At 43.1% G+C, this 13708-nt stretch overlaps 1 protein-coding gene and 1 long non-coding RNA gene across 4 annotated transcripts in view; one reads left to right on the top strand and one right to left on the bottom strand.

The window, feature by feature from the left end:
* Positions 1-13708, top strand: part of LOC124061060 (adenylate cyclase type 1-like) — a 35490-nt gene that overhangs the window by 7072 nt on the left and 14710 nt on the right. The window contains exons 4-8 of the mRNA XM_046392575.1: positions 1996-2107; positions 5600-5727; positions 7606-7764; positions 9666-9807; positions 11019-11174. Coding sequence (XP_046248531.1) covers positions 1996-2107; positions 5600-5727; positions 7606-7764; positions 9666-9807; positions 11019-11174 — 697 coding nt within the window. The remainder of the gene's footprint in view (positions 1-1995; positions 2108-5599; positions 5728-7605; positions 7765-9665; positions 9808-11018; positions 11175-13708) is intronic.
* LOC124061061 lies at positions 1433-12838 on the bottom strand. 3 transcript variants are annotated; one of them, XR_006843678.1, is made up of 4 exons: positions 12657-12838; positions 11088-11155; positions 3302-3429; positions 1433-1677 (listed from the first exon to the last, which is right to left on the bottom strand). It is a non-coding gene; the product is annotated as an uncharacterized LOC124061061 (long non-coding RNA). The 3 variants fall into 3 exon arrangements; XR_006843676.1 differs by lacking the exon at positions 1433-1677 and adding an exon at positions 2170-2999 and having other exon boundaries at positions 12657-12837; XR_006843677.1 differs by lacking the exons at positions 1433-1677; positions 3302-3429 and adding an exon at positions 6737-6915 and having other exon boundaries at positions 12657-12832.

Consider the following 13708-nt stretch of genomic DNA (forward strand, 5'->3'; position numbering starts at 1 on the left):
GAACATCCCTTCCCGTTCACCGGCCTCAATGCCGGGGCTGGCGCTCGGCCAAACATCACGCTTCCGCACTCAGCGAGCCAACTCCAGCCCGTCTCCAGGGAGCTGCTACAAACACACAAACGTAAACACATGGCGGTGGAAAAAACAAACAAACATCAGCTTTATTTTGCTGAGCAGGGGCGTGACATTTCCTTGATCTGAGCGCCCCCACCCCCCCCACCCTTTGATGTGGCCCCGAAAACGTTTGATCACATACCTATTCAGCTCCGCCACTGCTCTGCTCCCCCCCACTCTCCCCCGCTGCCCTCCTCTCGCCTTCTCCTCCTCGCCCGCCACACAGCAGCACGACCTGCAGTGCAGCGCCATTCAAAGACAAATCACACAACAGAGCTCTTCTGTCGAGCAGCATTCGTGATCCCGGCTTTACATACATCAGGCTCCTGAGCAACCGCGCTGCCAGAAAGAGCAGCTCAGTCACGATGCAGAGGAGGGGCCCTCTTCACAAAACCAGAGCTCGGTATCCAGCCGCAGTACTTACTGTGTGCTGGCCAAAATGTTTCCTGAGCTGTCAAGCACTGACTGTTTGTTCAGACACATCTTGTCCGCTTCCCATCAGAGCGCTCCCGAAATTTAAAGCAGAAATCTGTGAACTATTTTATTGAGACAAGCTCAGTGTGCAGCTGCTGGATATTTGTTCAAATCCCTAAAATCAGAAATGTGTGCATTCACTTGACAAAGAGCTTCTGAGTCTGGTCTGCCATGAGGGGAACATCCATCCATCCATCCATTTTCTATACCGCTTATCCGTCAGGGTCGCGGGGGAGCTGGAGCCTATCCCAGCTGACTACGGGCGAGAGGCGGAGTACACCCTGGACTGGTCGCCAGCCAATCGCAGGGCCAACACACGAAGACAGACAACCACACACTCTCACACTCACACCTAGGGGCAATTTAGAGTAGCCAATTAACCTAATGTGCATGTTTTTGGTATTGTGGGAGGAAGCCGGAGTACCCGGAGAAAACCCACGCAGGCACAGGGAGAACATGCAAACTCCACATAGAAGGGCCCAGACCGGGATTCGAACCTGAAACCCTCTTGCTATGAGGCGACAGTGCTAACCACTGCACCACCGTGCCGCCCATGAGGGGAACAATTGAGCTTATTCCTTCATCAGAATTGCAAAAGCTGGAGGAGTCATTTTTGCGGCTAAATCAACCCAACCTTTAACTTTTGTGGAGGAAGATCAGGAAAGAACAATACGTGTATGGTCAGCATACTAGGACTTAACACAGAGTGCAGGAGAGGCTGGTGTCATTATGGAATTAGATCAACTCAGCTGAGGTTGCTGTCTAAATGTTGAGATATTTCATCCAGAACTACAAGAGAGAAGGTCAGGGGATCACCAAAGTCAGCAGGATTCATCATCAGGGAATCATGAATGTCTAATCAAGTTTTTTTTTTTTGACATTTTCCAATCTGGAAACAAAGTGATGGACTATCAACTCACCAACACTCCCTTCATAGACCCACTAGTATGTCTAAAGGTTTTAAGACTCAAGGTTCATTTATCAGCTTTTGAGCACATTTCACGGTCTTCCTCTGAGGTGTAATTTTCTCAGTTGTCATGGAAACCACTCAGATGGGTCAAACTGAGGCTGTTGAGGCTCTGGAGAAAGCTGAAAGCAGAACCTCGAGTTACAATTTCTTCATTTAGAGTGTACAAATGTGCAGTTTTTGGCAAGTAAATGATGAACGTATGATGTAGTTTAAACCTGTTAAAGGAACAGTTCACCCAGCTCTACACACAGCTCCAGTTCTGATGTTAGAAAAGGGTTAGAAAAGGGAGAAAAATACTTGTCTATGTAGTTAATAAAATTCCTCTAGATTTTATTGTTGTTATACTGGCAGAGTCCAGGAGGAAGTCAGCTGTCGTGACAAACTGAGCGTCTTTGCATCAGATTATAATGTGTGCTTCTTTGTCTCTCTTGTGACAGCATCCTGTTTGCAGACATCGTGGGCTTCACCAGCCTGGCCTCTCAGTGTACTGCTCAGGAACTCGTCAAACTGCTCAACGAACTCTTTGGGAAGTTTGATGAGCTGGCTACAGTAAGTTCCTTCAGTGAACATGACCGACACAGACACTTCAATCCGAGAACAATTTAACGGATCTTCCACATCCGAAAGGTGATTATTTGTACCCCAAATACAGGTGCTTTAAAATGACAACATTCACAGTATACTGAACACATTGCATTATTAGATGTTCTCCCGTTCAGAGCAGCTTTGATTTAACTTTTTGGCTGCGTCAGAAGAAGCCGTGAACACATTTAATGCCAAACATAAAAGGCACTAAAACCAAAACAAGGAGCTGAAAGACGCTCTGTAGGGCAGAGCTCAGGGATCGCCACGAGCCGTCCCTCGCACATCCCGCATAGTAATTTCATCTGTGGTTAATATTAAAATATTCACCCTAGCAGCTTTAAGTTTGGGTATTGAAGAGTTTTGACCAGGATGTGTGCTGAGCGAACAATGTTTGACAGTATAAAAGTCACAGAAAACATATCTTTGGGATTTAACTGATGCAACCGATGAAAACACTAACAGTTAAACTTCTGTACCGTCGTCCACACCGTCTTAGCCGCGAGCTTTAGTGTTTTCTTTCTCAGTGAGTTAAATGCACGACATGGTGCAAAAGTAAGTCAGCTGAGGTTTCAGCTTCTGTCGAGAGATCACATCACTGAGTCGTCTCAGACAGCCGGCGATGGGGGAGGCGGGCAGGCTGCTAGTGACTCTGAACAGTTGGTGAGCTCCTGTTTCAGCCTGTTGTTTTTCTGCAGCACAAAAAAGCCTCCAAGAAAACCAAATGTATTATTTAGTCCCGGAGCTCATTTATTATGCCAAGCCATATATTGATCCAATAGCGAAGGTAAATCTGGAGAGGCTGACAGGCGTGGAGGAGGAGGAGGAGGAGGAGATGAAGGTCAAGAAGGAGAAGGAACTGGAGGGGTGAGAGAGAGAGATGAGTGAACTGATTTTTAGACTGAGGGGAGATAAGGGCTGAGTGTTTCTGTGTGTGTGTGTGTGTGTGTGGTGTGTGTGCGAGCACTGGTGGGACTACTGCACTTGATAAAGTGTGTGTGTGCATTCACTGTATGCCAGTAAGCCTGTGTAGTGTTGTTCTCTGGGAAAGAAGATTATGTGAGTGATAGGTTATCTGTCACCAGACTACTAGAATCATATTAATACTGCATGACACACACACACACACACACACACACACACGATTCAAGCTCCCATTACCAGCTTTGGGGATTTCTATGCCGTCTCATGGTCTTCATCGTGATGGTAACTCATGATAACAGATGGTCTCCAGTGTTTCGCTCTCCGTGGAAACTCGACCAGCGAAGGCCACAACATGTGATTAAAAGCTGTGGAAAAAAAAGAGTTAAGATTGTTTTGTCAAACTTGAGAACACAAAGTGAAATCTGACCATTTTGACTTTACTGCACATTCACGGTTCAGTCTCAGCGCTCTAATCGACCGCCTGACGGGCAGCAGTTTCCAGCAGACCAGCTGAACCCACAGTACGCTGTGAGACTAGCAGATAAAGAAAAGGAACGTTTAGCAGCTAAAAAATGACGTTTTTCCCTCATTAGCCTGTGGACACCAAACCAGAGCTATTATTTATACTGGAGAGTCTATTTATACTGCGGCGCATAAAATGGTTTTAATTGTTGTTCTTGTATGTGGTGATAATCAAATACATCTCGTCAAGAGTACCAGTGACAGCACACTCATCCCACTGTGTGCCACTTGCTTGAACTCTTCTTCTCTGAGGCCAAGAGATCTCCTCAGACAGTTTCCTCTTGCTTTCCAAATGCACACACACATATGCACACACACACAGTCACGTGATGAGCAGGATTATCCCTCTTCAGTTCATTCTGCATCTCAGCAATCAGTCATGGCTTAACGCAGGGAGGGAGACAGAGGGAGAGAAAGAGCAAGATACAAGGTGATATGTGACTTGCTATCACTGCTCCAGCACTCAGAAAGCCATTATATGGAGATCTTGTGATGAGGATATATATATTGTGTGTGTGTCCATGTGTGTGTGTGCATGTGTGTAGCTGCAGCTGCATCCTAATTGAGATTTATACCCTGTCGTGTTAGCGAAGGAGAAATTCACTTTCCAGCCGGCTCTGTCACAGCTGCTGAGCCCGCCTGACTGCTGTGTGCTACACAACACGTTTATTCCCCGGAGGCTCAACCTAAACTGAAGCTTAACAGACACACACCTGACTTAACGCTAACCTTCATCGAACCATAATGAACACAGAAATGTATCCAGTCAAACTGGGGACTCTGATTTTGCCTCCAGTTAAAATTTATAAATTAAAAAAAATATGTAAACATCATAAACTTCTCTCCAAAACTGTCACACGCACCTCTCTTTTCAGACATGGCTTGCTGACAGCTGATAATTTCTCCCTCATTTCTGAACACACACACACACACACACACACACACCTCATTTCTGTTCCGAGTGCTGGGATAATCATCCACGTTCTGAATTCTCATATCCTCCTACGCCAGAATCTTTCTGCTCTCGTGAGCAGAAAACCAGAGCACCCGGTCTCCTCTCTTCTCATCTCCACCTCTTACCCTGCGGTTGTCATGAATCCTCTGTATTTGTGTGTGCATGTGTGTGTGTGTTTGTGTCACTCAGAGGCTGCCTGCAGGCTAAGCTTTGCAGGGTCTACCATTATGATTTTCTGATGACTGGGAGTGATACAGTGCCAAATGGAAACCCTGTGTGAAGTACCTGTACAGCATGTCTGCATGCAACCATGCAACCTGTTTGTGCTTTTCTGCAGGTCTGTGTGTGTGTGTGTGTGTGTGTGTGTCATTGGTGCAGGGCTTGTGCACAATGTGCACTGTGACAAATAGCTGATCTGTCTGGGAATGTGTGGGCGGGATTCTACTTCAAGAGCATGTCGGAGCAATTAGAGTTGGCCTCAACTACAAACACACACACGGTTGCACAAGTACACACATCTGGATTTACATGAGCATCCACGCAGCTTCTGTACAGTCAGATCCGCTGTAACAGAAGTGAAAGTACACTCTTTCCTAACGATTTCAGCTGTTAAATGAGGATACGGTCTGCACTGTTTTCACTGTCCCCTGAGCAGTAACTAAAGCTGCCACACAAACACGGTGGAGTAAGAAGTACAAGATCTGCTTCTGAGTGCAGTAGAAGTACAAAGTTGGATAAAATGGAAATACTAAGGTGAAGTACAAGTACCTCAGATTTGTACTTGAGTAAATGTTACACTGCACCACAGGTTTTAATACACAATGGTGAGTATTTTGATTCAAAATAATATTTGGTTATCATTGCAGGTGGGCCCCAGAAAGCCCTGCAGACCTGTGAGCTGTGACGCAGTTATTAGTCCTTTACTGCCATTGAATGACACTTAAAAACCAACTGTCTTCGGGCCCAGCAGTCTGCGGACACATGTCTCCAGTCCATTGTCCACCTGGTGGACGGCAGCAGGTTGTTTCAGATCCGTCCGTCTCTTTGTGTGTCTGTAGGAGAATCACTGCAGGCGGATCAAGATCCTGGGCGACTGTTACTACTGCGTGTCGGGTCTGACCCAACCCAAGGCGGACCACGCCCACTGCTGTGTGGAGATGGGACTGGACATGATTGACACGATCGCGTGAGTCTCAGACACGTGTCTTTTTCCAGGGGTACTACACTATACAGACAAAAGTACTGAGCCACTCCTCCGGCCGGGCCTTTTGGTCCAACATCAGTGTCTGACACCACAAATGCTCTGCTACACGACCGTGCAGGAAATTCCCACACATCCTCCCTGTTGGTGTAATGGCCAGGTGTCCCAACACTTCTGTCTATATAGTTTACTACAAATTTCATCTTCACCAAAATGGATGCAGCAGATATTCATAAAACTGCCAGCACAAACATAATGACTAATAAAGGCAGAGTAAAAGCAGTGGATGTAATTCATTGAATTTCCTGTGTATCGGTGGGACTAACAACATGTCGTGTCACGCTGTTTTCATTCATTCCTGTGTTTAATTGCTGTCACTGAAACTCACCTCTTCCTTAAGATTTTTCAAATTAAAACCCTAACAGGAAGTGCTGCTGCCCCTTTTAACTGGACATAATTAGTGAACAAAAACAAAATTTATGTTAAAAAGAGACACTGATGGATGAGGTGCAGTGGAACGGTATATGACCCCGAAATTTATCAAGACGACACTTAAACATGGAGCAAATTTTGAGTTTGAGCACCGAACAGGATGAGGAATAAAAGCCTGTTTCTGTTGGAATATTCTGCACAAATAAAGTTGCTTGGTTCCCTCTGACTGACTTTCAGTTATCAAGAAAGATCTTGACCATTGAGCATTAATTAGTCATTTGACAAAGTGTCTCCGTGTCTCTCGGTCTTCTCTCCCTCCCAAACACACAAGTTAACTCGAGCTTAATGCAGCACACACGTCAGGTCATACATGACGAGCAGGAGGAGAAGCAGGTTAGCAGCAAGAACTGCTTTGTTTTGTTTGGACACAACAAAGCAACTGAGACAAATTCAATTTGTGACAATTTTGCAACCACAAACACACTCGGTGGCACACACACCCACACACACACACACATAGAGAGCCTTTACCTCATTTCCTTGTGTGAATACTCGCCTGTCATGTTCCCTTTCCCTGCTGCTGTGTCTGAGAGGATGCTGCTGTAGGAGTCCTTTATCTCTGAGGACAGGTGCTGCCATACACACTCGTCCCTCTGAGGTGTGTGTGTGTGTGTGTGTGCATGTGTGTGTGACGTCCCTCCTTCAGCCAGATGGGCAAGTTACATTTTCTTTGCTGCCAGCCTGTGAACATACACACAAACACCATCTGAAGTGTCTGACCTTTCGCCGGTGCTGATGAGCTTTGTGCAGTGATTTAGTTGAGAGGAGCGTGAAGGTGGTCTGCACACGCACCTGTACAGACATAAATATGCCCACTCGTGAACACAGGGACAGGCAGGGACGCCCTCCAGAGAGCTTTTGTCTGGAGGACACGTTACATGTAGCTCTTGGTGGAGATCACGCCTGCTAAACATCAGCATGTTCACCGTCTTAGCTCAGTGTGTCAGCGTCCAGACATTTCTCATTAGCACTGCAGAACTGATGACAAGGAAAGGAAAGTCACTGGATCCCAAACGACAGACAGAGTCATCGTATGGGGACCAGTCCATCCAACAGTTGTTGAGATATTTCATCCATAAATTTGGTATTAATTAGTTATTTGATGCTATGAAATGGGGCCGACACATCATGATTGACAGCTGAGCGCTGCAGTGGACCCACCAACAGACCAGGAGACCTTGTCAAATCAGGTGCCTAATATAGTCTTGGATGCATCGGGTACCAGATCAGAAAACTAATACTAACAAATAGAAAAGATACAGGAAAGAATCACAACCTCTTTGATGAGTCTTAAATTTTTTGTGTTTTGTTCCAACAGTTTTCAGACTTTAACCTTCTTAACCCCCAACCCTCCCCTCCAATCCCCTTCAGGTCGGTGGTGGAGGCGACGGAGGTGGATCTGAACATGCGTGTTGGTCTGCACACAGGACGCGTGCTGTGCGGCGTGTTGGGCCTCAGGAAATGGCAGTATGACGTCTGGTCAAACGATGTCACACTGGCAAATGTGATGGAGGCCGGAGGCCTGCCTGGGTCAGTGCTGACTGCTACACCCACTGAAACTGGACTCCGAGCACCCACAGTACACATACACACACACGCGCACACACACACACTCAGTATCCCAGCAACACAGAAAGAATACAGTCTTGCGATGTGTGCATCCGCTCATAGTAACCTATGGGAAAATGTATTCCTATCTATTTTGATAGACTTGTTAAATGTCCATCAGAAAGGATGATACGGACATAATTTTATCACTTTACTATTGATCATAACAGATAACAGATCCACGAAATGAATTTAGGAAACTGACAAGCAGCCGTACTATGATACACCTGTAATTATTAAATTCTCTATTGTCACAGAGAGAATTATGAGATCTGTATCTCTGTAAGATAGTTTTATTAATTTTATATATAGAGATAATTATAGACAGACACAGATCCTTTAATTATAGGAAGAGTTAAACACGCTTTTCGAAGATGTGGTGCCAGATGTCAGACTCGTGAGATTTCTTATCTTGAAATCTTTTTACATAATTACGAGAGACAGAAATCAGAGTGTGATGCACTTCCATAAAAATAAGACGGAAAAGAGCAATAACTTTTTCTTACCATGACATATTCTGTATTTCTTCACTAAATGTAGTTCAGAGCTCTGCGGAAGCTTGGTGTTTGAGAACGACTGAGTTAGAAAAATCTGGAAACAGATCAGATATTTAATGTTCACCTGCCGTAGTGAGACTACTACACCTGATTATCGTTTGAAGACCAAAAAAACAAAAACAAAAAACTGTGAGCCTTTGTTTAGAAGAAAGTCATCAAGGTATTTTATGGCTCAAAAATGAACTAGTCTGTGTAACAGCAACAGTTTTTATGTGAGTCAATACACTCAAACAACAAACAAACTAGACCGAAAACCCAACCTCCTTTGTGGACATGAATATTCAGTGACAAGGTTCTGCGTTTTGTTTTCTGGAACATTTAACCAAAAACATCACGTTTCCCTAACGTTAACAAACCAAAGTTCTTTTAGTTAGCTTTTGGTGTCGCAGTGTGACAAAGAAACAAACGTCTCTGAAAGGAATCCGGGCAGCGACTGCGTTTCCCTTATAAACATATTTGTTGTTGAAAATGAGTTGTATACAAACGTCATTTCCAGGAGACAGGATTTAATCCTCTTAGCTTGTTGTCCCACAGAATGTTAATTTCTTGACAAATCTCAAACAAAATACAAACAGGAAAACACATCATCGAGCTGTGATGTCGAGTCAACACGAGAGTGTGTTTCCAGTCCGTTTTTTTCCACTCACTAATAAGGGAATATGTTATGTTATATGTGTTATGTTAATCTGTCATCTTATAGCTTCTGGACAAAGTGTGACGGCACAGAGGTACAGGTGATGCAAGGCTTTAGCTACAAAGGGAACACTTCTATTCAGTGTTCAGTGCAATTTGTGAATAACAGCTAAAGGATGAAACTTAACTTTGCCTGTTAAGAAGTCACCTTATCTCATGTTAGGTCTTAAAAAGTTAGTGGGATTAAATTATTTCACTTTGTTTTGTGGATTTTCTCCAAAAGGACGGTAACAGCAGCTTAAAATAATTCAGAGCACTTGTGTTAAATTAATGTCACTTCATTCAGGAAAACTCATACACAGTAACAAGCCAATTTGCATTTAAAAAGCAGTGAAATGAGGTCGCCTCCTTGGCTCCATTTGGTCTTGTTTCAAGTGCAGAAATAAGATTTTAGAACTCGTTACCAGATTAAATGAGTCTCTGGGATGAAAATTTCTTCGCTGTGAAGAATTTTGAGCGAGCCGAGGGGCCATTAGGCCGATAAAAATAATGAGGGGGATAATGGTTTGAGACCTTAGCGCTGGACTTTTATCACTAACTGCCTCGCGTCCTCTGCTCTGCTTGTGCTCTCAGCAAGGTGCACATCACAAGGACCACCCTGGAGTGTCTGAACGGAGACTACGAGGTGGAGCCGGGCTTCGGCCACGAGAGACATGCCTTCCTTCAGAAACATCACATCGAGACATATTTCATCGTGCCATCACACAGACGCAAAGTATGCCACAGCGGTTTCTTGTGCACATGCTCTCTGTTTCTGCGCCTCTCACCGGCGTACAACCCCAGACGTGGCACATCTATCAGTGTTACAGCAGTTAATCCTCTGATGCAGGGAGGCAGGCAGGCCTTGTGTTAAGCTGGCATACGCATGGCTAGCATCACCGTCTCACACCAACTGTGCATGTGAACCTGAACTGACTGTGTGTGTCTGCTCATAGCACTTTAAATCCACAGCTAAAAGCTCACAATTGGAGTGAAAACACACACACACACACACACACACACACACACACACAAATAAACACTTGATGAATCCAGGCAGTTTACTGTAAAAATCCTACTCAAGGCTACTTACTGTCATTGAATGAGCCAATGCTCCAGTATCCAGAGTCTGAGATTAACGAAACTTGATTTTGAATTCCAGAATAATAAAAAATCATGAGAAATTAGCTACATTTTAAAAGTTATGAAATTTTTAATATAAAATTGTATATATTGAATTGTGTGGAAGACTTAGCAAAATGTAATCTCTTTTGGCATCATTAAAAAAAAATGCTGCATGTCCAACTCAATTGATAAAGTGCTGATAAAAAATAAATTAATTCCTATCAGGTACAGTTTGTATAGTTTGAAGTCAAAGCTAGCATGGCATGTTAGCATGCTAAATAAAGGCAAACTGTAGTAATTACAATGAAGATGGGAAAAATGGCTTCTTGATAGGTTTTGTTTGTTTGTTTGTTTGTTTGTTTTTAACTGTCCAGCCAAATGCACTACAGGTGTAACAGCCAGGGACTGACTGACCGTCCTGTTAGTGGACGACCACTCTCCACTACAGTCAAATGTTTCACCAAAACAAGGCAGAGTTTGCCAAGAGCATCTCTCAGAAACCCCTACCTGTACTGTAAGTGAGCCAAAGCACAAAGGGGACACCTATTGGACCGACATGGTGTCCCAAATACACTTAGCAGCTAGAAATGGATCCTCAGTGTACACTGATAAAATAATAATATCAAGTATTTTAATAACTGGCTGCTATTTCCGGTGCAGACTAGCTGGGACTAGTTGACTAATTGCATCTCTTTTAATATGTGTGAGCATCAAATAAAATGAAACCTGTGTAAAATAAAACCTTAAAGTGTTTTGTGCACCACTCGCTAGCCTTTAGTTTTTTCCCCCTTGTCTTCTCATCGTCTTTGTCCTCATTTCCAGATCTTTCCAGGTCTTATTCTGTCAGACATCAAACCAGCCAAGAGGATGAAGTTTAAGACCGTGTGCTACCTGCTGGTGCAGCTCATGCACTGTAGGAAGATGTTCAAGGCCGAGATCCCCTTCTCCAACGTCATGACCTGCGAGGATGACGACAAGGTACAAGTCACTTTCTGACGTTTGCACGCATGTAACTGCACAGAATAGATCGGAATATTTCTGGTTTTACATATTAAGAAAAATCCTTTTAATGGTTTTGTATGTCCATTTGTGATGGAGCGAAATCCTGCTTGGATTACTAATCTGCCACACACACACACACACACACACACACACACACACACACACTCACTGTAATCTGGATTTCTAGATTTCGCAGCATCATAAGTACTACAGTACAGTGTATTACGATGACTTGTTGAAAAGAAAGCCTGTGGAATAGATATTATGAGCAACTTTTCACATGAACTTACTGCTCTTAAGTTTGCAGAGTGTGTGTGTGCGTGCACATGCCGATGCTGCATGTGTTGATGCGTGTATAAAATCTGATCTGTTTCTATCTTTGCGGGTATATTTGCTTTAAAACCAGCGAACAGTGAGTCGGTCTCAGCGCTGCAGGTCTGGTACGTCGGCGTTTGGTCGCTGATGAGATTGGTGCGGTGGCGTCACAGGGTCTGGCTGTCAGTAATAGCCTGCTAGCTGTAATCCGCCCTGACTGTGTGAGCTCGGCCAGGCATTAGTACTTCATGATTCTGATGAGGTTGCATTATGACTGCTGGTAATCACCCACAGCCTGGTATCATCTCCTCTAATAGCATTAGCCACATTGTTACATGATTACCCAAGTAGCCAAAATCCTAGCATTGTGACACACTGGAATCTTATAATGGAATTATAACACTGCAAATTATAATAGTAAGTGCTGCCACTCTGTACTGAACGAAGGTAGGCTACTCATGGTGTGGATATAGAAAGTGTTTGTGAAAATAAACAATGGGAGGCATAGCACAAATCAGCTTGTGTTGGGCTGTGCCAAAAGCATCGTTCTCTTCACACTAGTGCAGCAGTCTACTTCATTCTGTCTTATTTAAAAGATGTTGAAACTCTACATTCATCAATACACCTGAAACTTCAAACAAGTGAAACTGGCCTTTTTACGAAGAACCTTCAGTGAAAATGAGATTAAATTGCTTGTTAAGATGGATGTGGTGAACACATTGCATTTTATTATAATCTTTATGTCACTTCCAGTGAGACTAAATGATAAAGTGAGAGAGCAACTGTTTTAAATTTTCTTTAACCTGGTTTACATTTGAAGAATACTATAATACTATGCAGATGTCAAATAACCGACTGACAATCCTTATAATTACACCTACAACTGAGACTTAAACCATAAATAAGTACAGTGCGCTTGCTTTCAGACAGGTAATATCCTGTCTGATATGTTGAATACCCTGTGAGCTTTTTCTTGTGAAAGTAGATATATTTTTTAATAACATCTAATTTTAAAGATTATTGCAAGGATAATTGTGGTTGTTTTCAACGTGGCCTGTTATAAAGAGTCACAAAATGGAGGACTCACAGTGCTGACACTGGCACAAGGGATAAGGTGAAAAAGAGAAACTTTAATAAACTTACTCAAAGAGAGCAGAAGCAAACAAAAGGCAGCAGGGAATCTGGGTAAAAAAGTCCAAACACAGAATAATCCAAAAGCCAAGCAAACACACGGACTGCGAGGAAGTCTGCAAACACAAACAAACCAACAGACTCATGGAGAGCACAGGTAGACACAGCTGAAACCAATCAGGGCAGGACAAGCAATCAAAAAAGGAGGGAAAGGAACAAAGACAGGAAATGTAAAGCAAGAAACACTAGATTAAAAGACATCTATCAAAAAAGGACAGGAAACATGAAGCTGGACAAGACACAACAAACTAAACACAAACTCCAAACCCTGACAGCCTAATCAATCCAATCATGAACAACATAAAAACAGTATCCCCAGGATGCACCTGATGTGCTAAAATTATGAAATATTATTAATTATTGTCAATTTACAAGTTTAAAGAGCATTTTTACCTCACAAAAAATAGAACTTCTTAACCATTACTTTTAATTTTTAATTAAATTAAAAATAATTAATTAATCAATTAATTTTTTATGTTTCTCACTCAACACATCTGGTGAGCCAAACTGAACCTTATGGAGGGCCAAGTTTGGCCCCTGGGGTCCTCTTTAGGTGACCTTTTGCCTATGTTGTATCCTCTGATTAATGGCTGCCTGAAACTTCAGTATATTGTGGTGCTAATGTTAAATTAACTAGCAAATTAACACCTTATAAAAAAATAAGTGAATTGTGTTAAGCTCTCCATAGTTTTAGATTAATGCTAATATTATATAGCATGTTATCATGTTCAGTGTAACATAACTTAGCCCCTTATTAAAGTAATAGGCTAATCTTAGCATGGTAACAAGCTAACAATGCTAAACACACGACTGTACCATCTTGCTTACTACGAGCATTAGCTGTGCGTTTACATGCTAACATTAGCATTACAGTATCAGTAACCAGTCTGTGTTGACTATAGGCTTCTTGATTTGCTAATGTTTAAATGCTCGGCTTCAAAACACCCATGGCTGGTAGCTTATCAGAAAAGTAACACTGGGTCAGAGTTAGTCAAATTCACTCA

Source organism: Scatophagus argus, chromosome 6 (genome assembly GCF_020382885.2).
Source record: "Scatophagus argus isolate fScaArg1 chromosome 6, fScaArg1.pri, whole genome shotgun sequence".
NCBI lineage: Eukaryota > Metazoa > Chordata > Actinopteri > Scatophagidae > Scatophagus > Scatophagus argus.